Source organism: Saccoglossus kowalevskii, chromosome 2 (genome assembly GCF_978046115.1).
Source record: "Saccoglossus kowalevskii chromosome 2, keSacKowa6.1, whole genome shotgun sequence".
NCBI lineage: Eukaryota > Metazoa > Hemichordata > Enteropneusta > Harrimaniidae > Saccoglossus > Saccoglossus kowalevskii.
Genome location: NC_140642.1, coordinates 987,833 through 1,009,567, shown reverse-complemented (window position 1 = coordinate 1,009,567; position 21,735 = coordinate 987,833). Strand labels below are relative to the sequence as shown.

The window sequence follows — 21,735 nt, the reverse complement described above, 5'->3', positions numbered from 1 at the left end:
TAAACCTACGTGAACATGTAAATCTTGAAATTAAATCATCAAAATAGTACAACTAAAAAGTCTGTACAACATACCTAGAACAGATAAATAAAAACATCGTAGTTTAATGTTCGTCCGGACTTTGAGCCCTTGAAAGTAAGTTATCCAGCCCTTACATACGCCAACGATTGAAATTTGTTTAATTGCTATCAAACTATTGCTCAAAAAAAAATATTTCATTTGTGAGACGTGCTTTTGATACAAACCGAAGATCGCAATCAACCCTACACAAAACTACCACCATTTTGTCTTCCTTGTCCTTGTTCGGCAAAAACAAAAAACTAGCATATTTACTATTTGTTTAATGAGTGCATTTTTATTTAAAAATATCAAATAAGAATAAACACTAAGTAAAATAGGAATCAACTGCTTCGTTTTATTTGAGTAAAATGGAAACCATGCGAAAACAAATGTGAAACATTACTGTCTGCTCGAGGAGAAGACACTGGCAGTCGTGTGCAAAGAGATTGTTTACAAATTAGATCACATTGGAAGTGCTTTCAGTCACGTTGTGTAGCTCCAATGCGTAAAATAGAAAATTTATATCTTGAATAAAACTGACAAACTTCCTTGCTGTTGCTGTCGGGTGTCTGCCTTATACATGGATTAAGTGTAGACGCGGGGATTCAGCTTTCCTTTTCTCTGCTCGTGGCGTCGCAATAACGGTGAAGGTCAGTACTGGGTTGAACTGACAGCCATGGCCACTATATTTTGAATGATCATAAATAATTTTTGAACCCAATAGTAGCGATCACTGATTATTATATAAATTTCTTGCAAAGTCTGAAGCGATACTGAAAAAAAATCGTTGATTTCCTTCTATATTCATGCTTGAAAGTAGGCCGAAGTATCTACAGGTGAATACGAGTATCCAGATAATAAGTTAGGATCGATCAGTTCACACGAATTGTTCTGTTCTGATTCATCATTGCAAAACAATGGCCTGGAAACGGCCCAGCTTGAGGGAAACAGTATTGTGGAAAGAAAGAACCTGATGAGAATACAGCAGAATCGCGGGCGAAACGAAAGTTGCGCGGCTATTGTCTAAGCGACGCAGGCTTGAGGAGAACACTGTACATGTAACCAGCACATTTACGAATCAAGATTGGCAGACACCGGTACCACATAAGCTCCATTTCACGGGAGCTAAAAACTATAGAGAACATCTTCATCTTGTCACTGTACAAAATTTGAAGACTAGAGATGCTAGAAAGTGCTCCAGTTTGAAATGAATTCAATATCCTTTGATGTTTTCTGAACAACTAACATACAACTGTTTCTATTTATACATTAATTCTAAACCGTTATTAATATGCAATTAGCTAATTAACATATATAGATTAATTGATTTGATTTAATCTTTATTAAATATATTAAGTATAAATATACCTTTTTTCATGAAGGTTTAGTGTAAGAAACGAATTACATGACCATATATTGAAAGTGTTTAGACATTCAACTACATTAAGCAATTTGTATATACAATGTTTTAATTGATTTATGATATTAAACATGATGAAATGGGTTGATGTGTATACAAAATATTTCTAATTAATATATGGAGATTAAGTTCAAAGTAGTGTCAGACATTCAACTACAAAAACAGAATGCATATATATATACAAATTTATAACCTATTTAAACAAACTGTTGTTAGAATACCAAAAAAACAAGTCAATATCTTGGACATTGACAATAACATGTTTGTATTGCAAGGTGTAAGATATACCTGTACATGTTACATATAAAGAAATCAACTTAAAAGTGTAAGTTGCAGACTTCTTCTGACAGAGAATAATAATTCATATAGGAACTTACTCTAATTTAACAGCCTGTTCATATAGTTCGATGGCATTTGTGTACTTTTTAGTTTTAAAACACTCGTTTCCTTTCATCTTCAAAATTTTTGCTTTTTCTTCTATCACATTCATGGTGGCCATAATACTGGCTTTACATTTGTCAATCCACTTTTCAAACTTAGCTACAAATAGCAAAAATTGCAACAAGTAAATATTCAATGCTTAGAACACTATCAAATGATTTTTCTATAATTTCTTTGGTAATTTTGTACCAAATAAACCTAGATTCCCATTGGCTATATGTATAAATACATGTCTTGATCAAATATAGAAAAATATGAAAAAGGAATCTATAGTACAATTTAAACTAGTGGTGTTTCACAAGAATAACATTTCCTAAAACTGGTAACTGAATACAGATCATGAGATGGATGAGAAAACAGTTAAATTGCTCACAGCGCATATTTACCTGTGTGATCACCTGAAAGATTTTCCCCTTCAAAAAAAGCCTGAAAACAAATGACACAGGTGAGTTGAAAAAATGATAAGGAACCAGTTATAACATGTTTCAGACTTAACTAGTACAGTGAATGACTATGGAGGCATTATGGGTGGGTTGGGGGTGATTAAATATTTTATAGACACACATGATTAAATACTGGATCAAAATTAATAACAGTTCAAAGCATTTATTGATATATGAAACATTTGAGCTAGGTCAAATACTAGATAAATCTGGAACAAAAATTAACAATAATAGAACAAGCACTTAATCTAAACATGGAAAACCTTTGGGAAAAAAACATTGACAACAAAAATGAAATAACTGTAACCTCAATAAAAAAAAATACAGATTAATAACAAAATAACCACAAAAACAAATTACACACATAAAGACAATTCAAAAATCAAGTTTCTTTTGAAAGTCACCTGAAAACAATAAAGAATTCATATTACAGACTGGTTATGACCAATGTTAGAATTAGTACAGCACACCTTTGAAATAGAATAATACCCACCATAGACTCCGGTCAGTCGAAATGACTATTTTGAACTGTAGGTATTAATCTGCGATTCAGCCAACGACTGAGAGAGAAATCTAGGTCAGGGGAAGCCCCATGACCTCATAGATTTTCTTCCACATCACGTAACATGTGACCACAGTCAAGAGATCAGTGCCATCTTACTTTATGTTCACTCCTCCCCTATTTTCTCCATATACAAGGACTTAAATCCAATAGCTACAGAAAGTGGGGTGGTTGGGAGGGACCCAGTTTATTGTGGGTATGATGACTACCATCTAGCTATGACCAGTGAAACACGGTGTCTTACCTTACCAGTGTCGTCCCCATAGTAAAATCACACTGCTGAAAAGGTGACGGGGTCGGCACTGCCCGAGGACGCTAGACCCAAACCCAATTATGAGGGTAATTAGAATTCCAAAGAAGAACAGAACAGTTCTGCATGAGGGCATAGACCTGGGATTTCCAAGGAGCGATGACAAAGAAACTTTTCCGCACAAATCTGTAGCAGAGACTGCTCTATCACCTATGCACAATCAAAGTTTGACCTGCAACCACGGGACCCACCCTAAAAAGACCTTCCTCAATGGATTGCGTGTCTCATATGTAATAATTGATAAAGACGCTTTGCGTTCGCCAGAAGCCTGTCCTAAGTACGTGTACGATGGGGCACCTGACGCAAGAGCTAATGAGTTTGCGATTGCATGAACCTCAAGCACTGGTACTTGGTGTCTCTGTTGACCCTGTGCTGAGGACACCAATCGTTCATAAACCTCAAACACTGTCCAAGTGATCCACCTAGAAATGGAAGTCGGGGAGGCTCGTCTGTCCTGCTTACCCTGTGCTTGGTTCCTTGCCTCGACTTCCTAGTACGTCTTTCATAGCAACTCAAAGCTTGAACCGGACATATAAGCATCTCCTCCTGATCCTGCGGGCCAACAATATTGGCTAAACGGGGGATGTCAATCGGCTGTGGATTGTGCCCTAGGATTTGGTTCTTGGCGAGAAACCTGATTTGTGTCTTTAGCACAGATTGATTGTCCATAAAGGCGGCACAACTGCTCGAAAATGACAGGGCCCCTAACTCAGAACGACACCTACCAGAGGTGAGAGCTAGTAGGAAGATATCAAATATTTCAGTGGTGCTGATTCCAGCGGATCAAAGTCCTAATAATAGGACTGTTCTACAGCCAACGATTGCTGCATAGGATAAACCTAACTCATCAAAAAGTCAGCTACCTGGCCAACAGTTGGGTGGCATGGATCAACCTCCCTTCAGCTACACCAATCAACATATGCCCAGTCATAAGCTGCGTTGGGGGAACCCCTATTCGTCTCAGCCAGGACGTTAGCAGCCCGCTCAGATAAATCTTCCTGTCTGTTTGTCTACTAAGAACCTCCATGCATGTAAGTGGTACACTGCTGGGCTCATTGGTAGTGTGCCACCTGGTCAGGACAGAGATCCAGGATGTCCAGAAGCACTACCGGTATGTTGACTATCATTTCCAACAGTAGTAGAAACCACGCCTTGGTCAAGTACCCAGTGAATTAGCGGGAAGGGAGGAAAGGCATACTCGTCAATGTGGGCCAACAGGATCGATAATGCATCCATGGCCCATGCTCCTGGAGTCGACAGGAGTGTCATGTATGTCGGGAGATTGACATTCCGGGGTGTGGTGAATAGGTCTATATTGGGACCATCCCAAAGTCGAAACAGTCTGGAAGCTAGGCTGTTTCGCACCCCTGGAAGGTGGTGTGCAGTTAGCTCCACATTGCATTCCAGGCACCAATGGAGAATTTGCCCCGCTAGAGCTGACAGCGATGGGGATCTGGTCCCCCCTCCGTTGATGCAGGAGACCACCACTGTGTTGTCCGTGCGAAGCAAGACTCTGTGGTCCCGAACTATGGGTCGTAATTGTAACAGTGCTAAGTGTACTTTTGAACCAATTCATATGGTGACCCTGAATCCAATGCAGGGGCCATATTCCTTGGACTTGTTCGTCCAATAGGTGCACTCCCCAACCTGTAAGGGAGGCATCCGTTACCAGAGACATCGCCGTGGCGAGTGGGTCCAAGGGGACCTCCTGTCTGAGGTTGGCAATTTCCAAGCATTTTGAAGTAAATTTATCACTTTCCATAACTGATTTATTTTTGTCTGAACCGTTAAATATATTCACATGAAAAATGTCCCATATATCTGCCCATACAGTAAAGTGTGTTTGACCACAGAGTCAAAAAGTTTGTTAGATAATCTCACAGAAAAAACATTCATTACAATCCCATAGCATGTATAATGTATGTACCCAAATTTGAACAAAAACTGACAAAGCATGTATAAGATACAATGGTTTCAAAAAACAAAATGGCTGCCAGACAGCAATCTTGGATTGAATCAGTAAACCACTGCTCCTGATAAAGTACTTGGCAAATGCCATAAATGAACAGATTTGGTCCACATAGTTCTGAAATATGACTCTTGACGTACGGACAAACAGAGACCAAATTATAAGTCCCAGTTGCGAACTTCGTATACGTATTAGAAACGATTTCTTTGACAAATTTGATATTATTTCAAATTAAGAATAAACAAGGCACAGTCCCCATTAGTTATCAAATTAAGATATACAGTTTTAATATAAACATTTCAGAGATATATCCATATTAAAGAGATATTGCTCTGGAATAGCATTAATTAAAACAAAATGGCCATAGGCCGGCCATTTTGAATCCGATCTGGAGAACAAAATGACACGCATCAAGGCTGACTGGTAGCCATTTTCTGTCCAAGATAGCCGAATGGTGGCTATTTAAATGTTAAAAATCAAGGCAAGCGATATCGCTCCTGCAATGTCGTTGTAAAATGTGACTGCAATCAGTCAAAGAATGTCAGAGACATGGAGAAAGAACAACATTCATTGTAAAATGGAATGCAAAAATGCTTGATTTTGATGTTTTTAAAAAAGTTAAAACAGCTGCCATTTGGCCATCTTGAATCTGATAGTCAAACGAATACATGTGCATATGTGCGACTTGATTTATATATAAAGTTTGAACATGATCAGTCAAAGCATGTCATATTACTCTGGAACAGCATTCATAAAAATAATTTGGCCACAAGTTGCCCATTTCAGAACTGATCTGAATAACAAATTGACCTGCATCTAAGTACTATAATGTCCAATGTATGTACCAAGTTTGAACAAAATCCATCCATAAAAGATCTAGATCCAGTTATGGGATGCCAGACATCCTGGAATTTGATTATTTTTTAGCAAAACATGGCCACCATTTGGCTATTTTGAATTGGATCGCCAAAGCAATATATCTGTATACCTATGGCATAATGTATAATGAACATATAAAATTTGAACATAATCAGTCCAAAGCATGTCAGAGATGGCTCTAGAACCGCATTCATTAAAACTAATTGGCTGCCAATCAGCCATTTTGAATCCAATTTGAAAAACAAAATGACTCGCATCAGGAACCCATAATGTACAATGTATGTACCAAGCTTTAACAAAATCCATCTGTAAACAGCTGAGAAATGCTTGATTTTTAGGATTTTTCAACACAAAAATGGCCGCCATTCGGCCATCTTGAATCAGATCCTGAAACAAATTGACGTGCATATGTATAATATCATATATGATATATGTTTGAAGTTTGATTGTGATTGGTCTAGGAATTTCTAAGATACAGGCCCGGACGCACGCACGGACACACGGAGGTCAAAACATAAGTCCCCGTTTTCCCGAATGGGAACTAAAAACCAAATGTAGAAAAGTATGGGTAAACTGTAACATTTTGCTGGGTAAACCCACGAACTTTACGGTGATTCAGAAAAAATAGCCTTGTGTATGTAAATGTGATGATGTGCAGATCTAGATGACTGATTAATACGGTTATTATTATTTTATATTGTCTATAAATGTCTACTAATGCATATAATTGATAGGTGTTATATAGAACAAAAATAATTGTTCTGAATATCAATAAGTTAAACTGTGTACTTACTTTTTTATTCATTTGACAACTATAATAATACAATTACTACCAAACTTTGATATTAATTTTTAATAAAAACAACATTACACTGTATTTTATGGCACAAAGTGATAATATGCATGAAGTTTATACGAATGAACTAATAAGTATTGCTTCAAGTTTCAACGATTCTCCAGAAGAGAGTCTAGAATTTGGAAAGATATAAAAATACTAATGAACAGATATGCCATAAAAATAAAATCTGCACATACATATTGATAATAAATTTTTCTTGAAATAGTATTATTAACAAAATATTTCCATGTTTTTTTTATAAAGTTGCTCGATGGAAAAAATAATGTACATTAAATGTATTATGGTAATTGTGTCCATATAATTATCCCATATAAGAACGTACAATCAACCATTTCATGCTAGGCTGTGCTGCAGCTGCTTCACTTAACATTATTAATAAGAAATTTCCTCCATGCAATCTACTATGTTCCGCACAATGCATCATTTCTTCTTCTGTAGAGACATAACATGTTGTCTCGACATAACAATTCCAGGTTGCTGTCAATTTTGTATTTATTCTGAAGGTTTTTTGTTTCGCCAAAATTATTGGAGCCATATTAAGGTTTCATCAGCCAGGATTTAGCGTTATTTTTTATCAAAGCTTGACCTATATCACGTGACTAGCAACTGATTCCAGGGCCATATTATTAACAGTCTTGTGAGATCTCGCACGAAGCAGAATACAGGTTATGGAGCAAATATGATATAGCATTACCAACCATATAGCAGAAATTTTACCAAGAGTGGAACCTGGTGGTGGAATAACTCAAGAATGCAATATTAACCAAGATTTATTACCTTTAATGATTGTTTGACATCCTTGAGTTCGAATAATGCAACACCTTTCCTGAAATATGCCAATGAACTTGTGTCATCAATCTGGAGAGCTGATTCAGAGTCATTTAAAGCATCTAAGAAGATGAACACAGCAATAGAATCATTTTATCACATTCAGAGTCATTTAAAGCATCTGAGAAGATGAACACAGCAATAGAATCATTTTATCACATTCAGAGTCATTTAAAGCATCTAAGAAGATGAACACAGCAATAGAATCATTTTATCACATTCAGAGTCATTTAAAGCATCTAAGAAGATGAACACAGCAATAGAATCATTTTATCACATTCAGAGTCATTTAAAGCATCTGAGAAGATGAACACAGCAATAGAATCATTTATCACATTCAGAGTTATTTAAAGCATCTAAGAAGATGAACACAGCAATAGAATCATTTTATCACATTCAGAGTCATTTAAAGCATCTAAGAAGATGAACACAGCAATAGAATCATTTTATCACATTCAGAGTCATTTAAAGCATCTAAGAAGATGAACACAGCAATAGAATCATTTTATCACATTCAGAGTCATTTAAAGCATTTAAGAGGATGAACACAGCAATAGAATCATTTTATCACATTCAGAGTCATTTAAAGCATCTAAGAAGATGAACACAGCAATAGAATCATTTTATCACATTCAGAGTTATTTAAAGCATCTAAGAAGATGAACACAGCAATAGAATCATTTTATCACATTCAGAGTCATTTAAAGCATCTGAGAAGATGAACACAGCAATAGAATCATTTTATCACATTCAGAGTCATTTAAAGCATTTAAGAAGATGAACACAACAATAGAATCATTTTATCACATTCAGAGTCATTTAAAGCATCTAAGAAGATGAACACAGCAATAGAATCACTTTATCACATTCAGAGTCATTTAAAGCATCTGAGAAGATGAACACAGCAATAGAATCATTTATCACATTCAGAGTTATTTAAAGCATCTAAGAAGATGAACACAACAATATAATCACTTTATCACATTCAGGGTCATTTAAAGCATTTAAGAAGATGAACACAGCAATAGAATCACTTTATCACATTCAGGGTCATTTAAAGCATCTAAGAAGATGAACACAACAATATAATCACTTTATCACATTCAGAGTCATTTAAAGCATTTAAGAAGATGAACACAACAATAGAATCATTTTAGCACATTCAGAGTCATTTAAAGCATCTGAGAAGATGAACACAGCAATAGAATCACTTTATCACATTCAGAGTCATTTAAAGCATTTAAGAAGATGAACACAGCAATAGAATCATTTTATCACATTCAGAGTCATTTAAAGCATCTAAGAAGATGAACACAGCAATAGAATCATTTATCACATTCAGAGTTATTTAAAGCATCTAAGAAGATGAACACAGCAATAGAATCATTTTATCACATTCAGAGTCATTTAAAGCATCTAAGAAGATGAACACAGCAATAGAATCATTTTATCACATTCAGAGTCATTTAAAGCATCTAAGAAGATGAACACAGCAATAGAATCATTTTATCACATTCAGAGTCATTTAAAGCATTTAAGAGGATGAACACAGCAATAGAATCATTTTATCACATTCAGAGTCATTTAAAGCATCTAAGAAGATGAACACAGCAATAGAATCATTTTATCACATTCAGAGTTATTTAAAGCATCTAAGAAGATGAACACAGCAATAGAATCATTTTATCACATTCAGAGTCATTTAAAGCATCTGAGAAGATGAACACAGCAATAGAATCATTTTATCACATTCAGAGTCATTTAAAGCATTTAAGAAGATGAACACAACAATAGAATCATTTTATCACATTCAGAGTCATTTAAAGCATCTAAGAAGATGAACACAACAATAGAATCACTTTATCACATTCAGGGTCATTTAAAGCATTTAAGAAGATGAACACAACAATAGAATCATTTTAGCACATTCAGAGTCATTTAAAGCATCTGAGAAGATGAACACAGCAATAGAATCACTTTATCACATTCAGAGTCATTTAAAGCATCTGAAAAGATGAACACAGCAATAGAATCAATTTATCACATTCAGAGTCATTTAAAGCATTTAAGAAGATGAACACAGCAATAGAATCATTTTATCACATTCAGAGTCATTTAAAGCATCTAAGAAGATGAACACAGCAATAGAATCATTTTATCACATTCAGAGTCATTTAAAGCATCTAAGAAGATGAACACAGCAATAGAATCACTTTATCACATTCAGAGTCATTTAAAGCATTTAAGAAGATGAACACAGCAATATAATCATTTTATCACATTCAGAGTCATTTAAAGCATTTAAGAGGATGAACACAGCAATAGAATCATTTTATCACATTCAGAGTCATTTAAAGCATCTGAGAAGATGAACACAGCAATAGAATCATTTTATCACATTCAGAGTCATTTAAAGCATCTAAGAAGATGAACACAGCAATAGAATCATCTTATCACATTCAGAGTCATTTAAAGCATCTGAGAAGATGAACATAGCAATAGAATCATTTTATCACATTCAGAGTCATTTAAAGCATCTGAGAAGATGAACACAGCAATAGAATCATTTTATCACATTCAGAGTCATTTAAAGCATCTAAGAAGATGAACACAGCAATAGAATCATTTTATCACATTCAGAGTCATTTAAAGCATCTGAGAAGATGAACACAGCAATAGAATCATTTTATCACATTCAGAGTCATTTAAAGCATTTAAGAAGATGAACACAGCAATATAATCATTTTATCACATTCAGAGTCATTTAAAGCATCTGAGAAGATGAACACAGCAATAGAATCATTTTATCACATTCAGAGTCATTTAAAGCATCTGAGAAGATGAACACAGCAATAGAATCATTTTATTACATTCAGAGTCATTTAAAGCATTTAAGAAGATGAACACAGCAATATAATCATTTTATCACATTCAGAGTCATTTAAAGCATTTAAGAAGATGAACACAGCAATATAATCATTTTATCACATTCAGAGTCATTTAAAGCATCTGAGAAGATGAACAAAGCAATAGATCATATTTATCCCACCCCTGATATCCAATGTGTTATTGATGATCTGATTTGTTGATGTACACATGTTTGAAAAGCCACTGCTAGAAAGTAGAAATGTTATCAATGTGTCCCTAAAACCATAAATATACAAAGGAATAGTGTTTTTTTCTGCAAATGAGATGCCCTAAGAAGCTTTGACACCCACACACATAATTTTGAAGTATATTTATGGCGACAAAAAGCTGGGAAATGGATACATGGCGTACATAAGAATCTAATTTATTATTTAAGGGTGGCAGTCGTTGTGTTGCATCCTGTTCGATATGGGACTCATAGCGACATATACAATGCGCGTAAAATACATTTATTTACATGAAATTCAAAAATCTGCTGCACGACGACCACCCTACTTTAAAAGCCATTATCCTTGCCATAGATACATAACTAATAAAATATACTAACACTGACAACACACAGCCTACACTGAACATATAAAAAGTTGAGGTACTCCACCTTGTTCACTTGTCAACTCTTTGCTGCAACATTTTTAATTTTGAACCAAATAGACATAATTTTCCAGTTCCTACTGGTGTTTTGAAGTCTCTGTCAAAGTTGATAGTAATGTTCAAAAGGATCAACATATAATCTTACCTTGATATTGTTTCAAGGCACAGAATGTTGCCGATCTTTGTAGATAATATTTGATGTTCTTTGCGTCAATTTCAATAGCTTTATTAAATGATTCCTAATGAAGTAAATATAACTGAGATTAATATTAAGTTTGTAGAAATTGTAAATTTTAGCCACAAGGAAAGTCTTCACAATCGATATTTTTTTTTTTTGAAGACTGAATATGACTTTAATATGTACCCAGTGATACAATGTGGTAATAACGTTTATTACACCATAATGAGAAAAACAGATTGTTGTCATTGTCATCATTTACAATGTAGTATAGATACAATAGATTGGCTGTTATGGCGTTGAAGTCACCTTGGAGTAATATGGATCCTTTTTGTTTATATTGGTTTATCTCTTGATTTAGAATCTGGTAAGGGTCTGTCTCTTGTGTGTCATAATATGAAGAACCTGATGGGGGTATGTAGACATTGCATAGGTATATGTCATTTTGTTGATTGAAGAAATCCTTGTTCAGTCTGCACCACACTGTATATTCATTTGTTGATGGTAGTATTGATACACCTTTTTTAATTGTATTCTTTATATAAACACTTATCCCACCTGAACTTTTCCATGCTTTCAATTTATAAGGGATGAAATATTCTTTAGGTGTAGGTAAAAGGTCTGTTGTAGTGCTATCTAAACCATGTCTCAGTGAAACAGTATATATGGTAATTATGTATTTGGTCTTCTATGTCAATGAGTTCTTTTGTTTTCACATCTCTGTTTGGTGGTTCTGGTATGTAGTTATATCGTAGTCCCTGTGCATTGATGTGTCCGATTTGAAGTAGGTTTTGTGCTGCTTTATTCTTTTTATTTATCCCCATAATGTTAATATGTATATTTAATATTGTTTGTTGTTTACTGGTTAGAAGTCTTTCAGTTGTTTTTCCAAGTTTTTGATAGATGTGATCAATTCTATTGGTGTTTGTTGTTGTTCTCACCAGCTTTCTTGGTGCATGTACGAGTTGTTCTCATGTGGGAATCTGTTGTTTTAATTGTATATAGTGTGGACGACTTTCAGTATTTCCTCTTACAACTAAAGAGTACTTTCTGTGGTTGTCTCTGTAGCTGTTCCTGAATCTTTTGGTTGGACGGGTTGAGAGTGGGAATTGGTAGGTAGCACCTCTTCTGGTTGGACGGGCTGCGAGTGGGAATTGGTAGGTAGCACCTCTTCTGGTTGGACGGGCTGAGAGTGGGAATTGGTAGGTAGCACCTCTTCTGGTTGGACGGGTTGAGAGTGGGAATTGGTAGGTAGCACCTCTTCTGGTCGGACGGGTTGAGAGTGGGAATTGGTAGGTAGTACCTCTTCTGGTTGGACGGGCTGAGAGTGGGAATTGGTAGGTAACACCTCGTCTGGTTGGACGGGTTGAGAGTGGGAATTGGTAGGTAGTACCTCTTCTGGTTGGACGGGTTGAGAGTGGGAATTGGTAGGTAGTACCTCTTTTGGTTGGATGGGCTAAGAGTGGGAATTGGTTCATGACTGCAGATTTGATGTTGTTGATGAATATTTGGGTTCCATAAGATCTGTTAAGGTGGACACCATCTGTATGAAGGTGATTGGGACCTATATTGTTCATGGTGATTAATTCTGTGTATATTAGCAACACAGTACTGTAATGATTGATTTAGTTGTTTCATAGTGGTCAGTTTACAGTCTTCTTTCCATGATTTCCTGAGAAATACTTCACAGAGATATACAACAATATTTGGTAGGACATGTTGCAATAATAATAATAATAATAATGCCTTTATTGAGATCATATCCTGTTCAGGATCTGGATTTTTAAAATACAATAAAGTTTCAAATACATACAGAATGGCAAGACGACAAATACAAATGAAGACATAGTGAAAACATAATAAAATAAAATAAAAACGGAGAACAAGGAATGGTTAGAAACACAAAACAGAAAAGGTATCTTAATAAGTTATATTAATTATAAAGCAGCTGGTATTTTCTGTTTATGAGTGTCATTTCTTAAATTGAAGCACTCAAAGATATATTTTGCCAAATGAATTAGTGATTGTTTATCTTTTGTTTTTAGAATGTCTACAGTGTTTTCAATATCAGATTTGTTCATTGTTGTAATGACCTTTGTGGTATGGAGGAACGTGTTTCTTAAATCAGCATAGAGAGAACATTTTAATAGAAAATAGCTTTCATCTTCTATTTGTTTTTCCTGACAGTAGTGGCATTCTCTCTCTTCTTCTGTTTCCTGCCTCAATCTGCAATGTGTGCACACTGATCCTTAGCTTATTAGTTAGAGCAGATATGTGCGATGGGTTTTTAACATCTTCCGAATATTTTTCAAAATCAAAATTATGTTTTATCATTCTATAAGTTCTTAATTTATTTTTGCGATTTTTACCTTTGTTATCATTATATAGTAATGTCTTTTTTAAATGATTTTTAAACATTGATTTTAGATTGCTCTTAAGGGATGTAATGATTGTCTGTTTTTTATCCGCTGTCACAGTATCCAACATATGGTGCATGTTTGTAATATTAAATATGTTTTTAGCGTGGGACACCCAATTTTTTATCCCCTTTGAGTCCATATCTTTACCTAGTCTGAAGGCCTCATAGATTAAAGTGTTACATGGTTTGTCAGAAATTCTGAGTCAAAATTTTATTGTCTGTACAATGCTTGAGAAGGCAAGAGGATATCTTCCTAATTCCAGAAGGCAAGTTATATTTGTTGCTTTGCAGTTAACTTTTAACGGAAATTTGCAAAATTTGCAAAATTTACTGTGTAAATTAAAGTTGGACAGATTTTTATATTAATATTTTCATTTGACCATATTTCACAGCAGTACAGCAACACTGGATTAATTACAGAGTCAAACATTTTGAGATATATTTTAATTGGAATGTTTGTTTCGGAAAGTAATTGTTGATTTAACTTGAAACATGCTTTCATAGCTCTGTTTGTGAGATTTTCCTGAGCTTTATAAAATTTACTTGAAGCACTCAGTTTGATGCCTAGGTATGAGTAATAATAATAATTATCGTTATTGCGTTCGTATCCCTATTAGGATTTTGACTAAAATGCAATACAGATGTGAATAAAGACAAACAATTAAAGTGAGAATAAAAATACACACAGGAAAATAAATAAAAAACAACTAGCAAATAAAAGTAGAAAAAAAAATAATGGTAAAGTAAATTGGATTGTTTTCCACATTTGTGTTGGTGAATGTTTAGATTAGTATTGCATGTAGGGACATTTTCTAGTTCTTGTTTGTCAATGCAAAATTTGTGTTTTTTGATGTGTTTACCCATTTTATTAAATAGCATGATTTTCGATTTTGTAGTATCGATTTCTAATTTCTATTTTTTGCAGTAGGTTCCTAAGGAGTGTAAAGCGTTTTGCAGCCCGGATTCAGAAACAGCCAGCAAAAGCAGGTCATCTGTATATAAAAGGGTTGAATGATATTATATATAATGCATATAAAAGGGTTGAATGATATTGAATGATATAATGCATATAAAAGGGTTGAATGATATTATATATAATGCTGCTGATATGTCCCTTAAAACTTGCTCTAATAGGTTAGTTAGTCATAAGCAAAGACCAAAGAAAAAAACAAATGAAAAATGGTTTGATAAACCTTGTTATATAATGAAAAGAGAATTTCAGGGAATGAGTAAGTTGTTAGTTAAACACCCAAGAGACCCATATGTTAGAGCTAGGTTTTTTCAGCTAAAAAAGGAGTTTAAAAATTAATTAAATTTAAAAGAAGATCATATAAGGAAGCACTTCTAAATGAGTTGAACCAGAGTGAAAAGAAAGATCCGGCAAAATAACAGAATTAAAGACTAGTAGTTCATTACCAACTAACAATGGTATTAGTAATAGTATTAGTGTAGATGCATGGATCAAACATTTCTCAAATCTGAATAAGGACTCATCATTGGATGCAGATATAAGGAATCTAGAAAATATAGACATTAATGTAAAGTTAAATAAAGAAATTACATCAGATGAAATTACAAAGGCAATTAGACAGCTGAAAAAGAAAAAATCACCAGGCAAAGATAAAATATTAAATGAAATGATTATCTATGGACAAACAGTATTAAATACACCTATCAAGAAACTATTCAATATCATTTTAAATACAGATAAATTTCCAGATAATTGGCGAAGTAGCCTAATAATCCAAGTAATTATAAAGGAATAGCACTGTCAAGTTGTTTGTCAAAACTATTTACATCTGTGATTAATTGTAGACTTCATATACATGTTGAGCAAAATAACATTTTAAATCCATGTCAGGCTGGTTTCAGGCCAGGTTATAAAACAACAGATAACATGTTCATTCTTAAAACAATAATTGATAAATATATAAATATATAAATAATAAGATCAATACCAATCAAACAAACCAAACAAATGGTATTTACCATTTGTTTGGTTTGTTTAAATTAAACAAAGTATTTGTTGGATTTGTGGATTTTAGAAAAGCTTTTGATAGCATATGGCGTAAAGGGCTCTATTACAAATTATTAAAAAATAAAATTAATGGAAAAATATATAATGTAATTAAAAACATGTATAATGATGTTAAGTATAGCATAAAATTAAACAATGGATTAACAAATGATTTCAAATCACTCAGAGGGGTGAGACAGGGATGTAACATCAGCCCAATGCTTTTTAACTTATTCTTAAATGATTTGCCAAGTGAGTTAGATGAGTCATGTAAACCTGTTAAGCTAAATGATATATCAATTGGTAGTTTATTATATGCAGATGACCTTGTGTTCATATCTGAAACAGATTCAACTTTACAAAACTGTTTCAATAAATTATCTCAATACTGCAGTAAGTGGAACCTTGAAGTAAACATTACAAAAACAAAAATAATGGTATAAAATAAATATGGAAAATTATTGAACCATAAGTTTATCTTTCATTACAAAAATGAAGAATTAGATATAGTTAGAAATTATAAATATTTAGGCATAGAATTTAAACCTAGTAGAAATTTTGATTTAGCAAATGAAAAATTATATAAAAAGGCATTGAAAACTTTTTTCTATATTAAGAAATTAATTACTACATCAACTCATATAAGTATACCAACTTGGAGAAACATGTTTGACCATGTAATTCGACCCATTCTGACTTATGGATGTGAGATTTGGGGTTCAGAAAAATACAGAGATAGAAGTTACCCAGAAATACTCAACCTTAAAATGTCTAAAATGTTACTACAAGTTAATCAGGCGTCAACAAACTTAGCGGTGCGTGGTGAACTGGACAGACAACCAATATCAGTCTTTATAAATAAAATGATGATTAGATATTGGCATAATATTTTCAATACCAAAAAACACATCCTAATAAATGATGTAATTACATGCAATATTAATAATCAGCTAAAATGGGCAAAATTAGTGCAGGAAATAATAGGAAGTGAAATAAATGGATTTTGAAGTAGAGGTAAAACAAATATACAACAAATAAGTAGCCAAATAGAAAAGGATTATATTGAATTATGGAAAAAACAAATAATCTCAAAAAAATCATCATCAGGTGAAAATAATAAATTAAGAACTTATTATAAATTCAAAAATGAATTCAAAATGGAACAGTATTTAACACAAATTAAAGACCCCCCACTAAAGAAAAAGTATGTGTAAATTCAGGATAAGTGACCATGGTCTAATGATAGAGAAGGGTAGGCATGTTAGACCAAAAATAAAGTTTGAAGAAAGGGTATGCAAAAAGTGTGATACAGATGCAGTGGAGGATGAATTCCATTTCCTGATTGATTGTCCAAGTCATAAAAATGCAAGATGTAAGCTGTTTGGAAAAATTGCTTATATACATCCATATTTTAATTTGATGAAACCAGATGACAAGTTCATATACATTATGAGCAATGTAGATAAGGAACTTGAGAACTATATTAGAGAATGTGGTGCATTTTAAATATATATATATATCAATATTTCTTAATTTGAAATATGTATTTATTTAAACTACATGTTTATTTTTTCCCTTTTTTTAAATTTTAATTATTAGTTTAGCACTTGACTGTATGTTCTCTTCAAACAGAATGATGTCAATAAAATATTATTATTATTATTATAACATACAAGATAGCTGTTGTATGACTTTTACCATATCTGTGTATTTTGTAGTTAATGTCTTGCTATCCATGCCATTGTCGATATCATTTCCAGCAATGTTTATGGTGAGTCTTTTTGATCTAGATTTTCAATACACCTTTCTTTTGTTTATTTATCCACCCTATTCAACGTATACTCAATCCTAATGCCAGTAATGAATATGTATACTTAACTAAAAATATCTATCTATTACGGTAGCATATCTGGCGAAGTGACACAACAGCAATCTATCTACATACAACTCAACATCAAATATGTTCAGAATTCTCTAACACTAAAATGAAACCGCAGAAGACGTTAAAAACAAATAAGATTACCAATGCTTCCGCGAACTTCTCATCAACGAACAACTCATTTCCTCTGTCAAAATCTTCCGCCATCTTGCCCACTTAGCGCCCTCGCTGGCAACTTGTAATATATTGGTTACTCATATTGCTAAATGTTAATCTTTGATGACAACATGGATACCTCTCCAACGTTCGATTACAAATCGTATTTCTGCAATTAAGTAATCTATTTTCATTTAGCTGTAAATGAGTAAAATGCAAATAAATAAGCATTCGAGTTGTTATAATAAAAACAATAGTTTCTAAATAATGAACATCGAGGGCGATCAACCCTTCTCGAAAGTGGAAAATCAGACAGTCAGATTTATATAGGGCGTCATACCAAACAGTCTCTACCTGTATACCTGTAGACTTAACACTTTCTTCTGTGCTATAAGCATTCGAGTTGTTATAATAAAAACAATAGTTTCTAAATAATGAACATCGAGGGCGATCAACCCTTCTCGAAAGTGGAAAATCAGACAGTCAGATTTATATAGGGCGTCATACCAAACAGTCTCTACCTGTATACCTGTAGACTTAACACTTTCTTCTGTGCTATCGATAAAGAGCCATTGCTCGAAACGTCTAGCTATTTTTAATAGTTATTTAGGACTACGATTACCAAATATTATCTTCTATATATCATCTACCTACATCAGATTGATAGAGGGCACCATACTAAAACAGTCTCCGAGGATGCCAGTTAAATCAGCAGCACAAGATTATCAACAAAATAAGCAAATACATTACAACATGATATGGAGATTCACTATGTATTCTCATTCCCGTTTACATGGCAGTGAACACTACTTTAGTTTTAAGATGGGTACATGTCAGTAAACACTACTTTAGTTTTAAGATGGGTACATGGCAGTGAACACTACTTTAGTTTTAAGATGGGTACATGTCAGTAAACACTACTTTAGTCTTAAGATGGGTACATGTCAGTAAACACTACTTTAGTTTTAAGATGGGTACATGGCAGTAAACACTACTTTAGTTTTAAGATGGGTACATGGCAGTAAACACTACTTTAGTTTTAAGATGGGTACATGGCAGTGAACACTACTTTAGTCTTAAGATGGGTACAAAGCAGTGAACACTACTTTAGTTTTAAGATGGGTACATGGCAGTAAACACTACTTTAGTCTTAAGATGGGTACAAAGCAGTGAACACTACTTTAGTTTTAAGATGGGTACATGGCAGTAAACACTACTTTAGTTTTAAGATGGGTACATGGCAGTAAACACTACTTTAGTTTTAAGATGGGTACATGGCAGTGAACACTACTTTAGTTTTAGATGGGTACATGGCAGTAAACACTACTTTAGTTTTAAGATGGGTACATGGCAGTGAACACTACTTTAGTTTTAAGATGGGTACATGGCAGTGAACACTACTTTAGTTTTAAGATGGGTACATGGCAGTAAACACAACTTTAGTTTTAAGGTAGGTACATGGCAGTGAACACTACTTTAATTTCAAGATGGGTACATGGCAGTAAACACTACTTTAGTTTTAAGGTAGGTACATGTCAGTGAACGCTACTTTAGTTTTAAGGTAGGTACATGTCAGTGAACACTACTTTAGTTTTAAGATGGGTACATGGCAGTAAACACTACTTTAGTTTTGGGCTTGGTACATGGCAGTAAACACTACTTTAGTTTTAAGGTAGGTACATGGCAGTGAACACTAATTTCAAGATGGGTACATGGCAGTAAACACTACTTTAGTTTAAGAAGGGTACATGGCAGTAAACACTACTTTAGTTTAAGGAGGGTACATGTTTTATTTTAAAGAGAACTAAACTTTAGACACAGTGTGGTCCGCGCGTCGATCTAGTAAAATTGTTAAAATATCCGACAGTACTGTAATTACGCAAATTGTATGCAACTCTGTACTGGCTTTGAATATGTCAACGTAAATTTGTTTACAATATTGTACCAGCTCTGAATATTTCAACTTTGTAATGTATTGCTTTCATGATAATTATGCAAACTCAAGTTAATTTTTACTATTGTTATGATGCTGACCCGGGGTATTGAGTCTGTGAATATTTCAATATTACCGACTTGATAATGCGTTGCATTCATAATATTTGCGCAAACATAAACATGGGTGCATGTAAATCATTAACATAGTTGAACTCTGGTGACCTTGCCCTTTGTTATATAATATAATTCCCTCTATCACAGTTTGTTTCAATATAAATATGCATTGTCATAATTAATTTTGAATACAAACAAGTTTTGGGGTTGAACCAACAGTGGGGAATCAGTCTACCGAATGTCCTTAAAAGATGTAAATATCTCACAAAAACATTGGTGCCTTATTTGTTTAATTATTTTAAGGGACATAATTTACAGTTTTATTCAAAGTAATTCAGATATTTTAGTATAAAAATCAATGCCTCATCGCAAAAAAAAAAGTTCTGCATTTAGACGTGAATAGATTCATAAAACATGCAAGATAACAGAAAATCTTAGCTGGCTTTTGTCCAAGTATTTTGTATTACATGAAAAGTAAAAAAAAAAACACCCTTTATGAATAGCTATCATGTTGCAAGCTCTGCTTTGTATGCAAATCAACTTAAATAGTTAGTTGGTGTCCAGTGGAGGGAGAAGTCAACAGTACTGTTGCCTCCTGAGAATCTACATCTTCAAACACTGCAATCTTCGAAGTACGTTTTTAAACTAGTATTATGAAAACTCTATCATTCTGTTCTAATAGCTGAAACATATTCCTGCGAGTTTTCATTTGTCAAATGAACTGTTTGTCAAATACAGAATACATATATTTTAGAACAATTTTCTTTTTAAAATGTGGATGAAATGTTTTGCTTTTTATGTATTTTTTATGTATTATTTTTGATTTGATAACTTTGAACTAAACAGATTTTCTATTAGCTTCAGATCTTGATCAAAGTTTGGCACCCAGTTCATAGGAGTGCTTATATTGATTTTCTGACATCTTGTTTTCTGTAAAGATTTTACTGGTAGGTTTGCAAATGTGTATCAGACTGTGCAATCTCTCCATGAGTTGGTTTTGAAACCCAGTATGGGATTCTGGTATACATTACCAAGGATATTATTCCAAGATAAATCATTTGCTTCATTGAACACATACAACAATGCATATTTCCACTGAAATCAGTGACCTTTGATGTGTATCACCAGTGATCAGTCAAGTAGAAACAGTCAAAATATTTTATCAGATTTTCTCAATTTTTCCATGATATTTTCATACAGGACATCTGTTGTTCAAACTCAGGGAAGACATTATACTGATGAATAAGGTGACCAAGTTTGATGAAGTTTGGAATAGAATTAGTAAAGTTATTATGCACACAATAACAATTATTAACGACGACAACACCAACAACGACAACGCCGGACAAAATCTTTCCCTTAATATACCTTTCCCTTCCATCTTTGATGGTACGGGCAAGGTAAAAAATGATAGTAGTCGGGTATCTACGGAAAGTCGAAAAAATATTTTAAATACTTGTGATTCATCGATGTTCCAATGGTGATTTTTTTATTCGAAATGAAGTGAACATGTAATATAAACCATACCATGTGTCAAGTTAAATTTTACTATAATATAATAAACTCTGGACAGCGCACTTTGATTGCATCATTCACGTACATTTTGACTGAACTCTGATAACCACGCGTTTGAATTACGTGCGGCATTGGGCAATGACCTCAAGAGTTTACGCACTGATATTTAAATTCGGGCCATCCAGCTCAATATAGTTACTTGTCATGTGTTCAAAAAATCTTTCAACTCTCA

The 21,735-nt window shown here is 33.7% G+C and overlaps 1 protein-coding gene across 1 annotated transcript in view; it reads right to left on the bottom strand.

Moving 5' to 3' along the window:
* Positions 1-18,013, bottom strand: part of LOC102802953 (stress-induced-phosphoprotein 1-like) — a 76,288-nt gene extending 58,275 nt beyond the window's left edge. Inside the window, exons 1-5 of the mRNA XM_085505790.1 lie at positions 17,928-18,013; positions 11,436-11,529; positions 7,721-7,833; positions 2,308-2,347; positions 1,858-2,020 (exon numbers count right to left, since the gene is read on the bottom strand). Of these exons, the coding sequence (XP_085361916.1) occupies positions 1,858-2,020; positions 2,308-2,347; positions 7,721-7,833; positions 11,436-11,529; positions 17,928-17,990 (473 nt within the window). The 5' untranslated portion in view covers positions 17,991-18,013. The remainder of the gene's footprint in view (positions 1-1,857; positions 2,021-2,307; positions 2,348-7,720; positions 7,834-11,435; positions 11,530-17,927) is intronic.
* Positions 18,014-21,735: the final 3,722 nt, after the last annotated feature.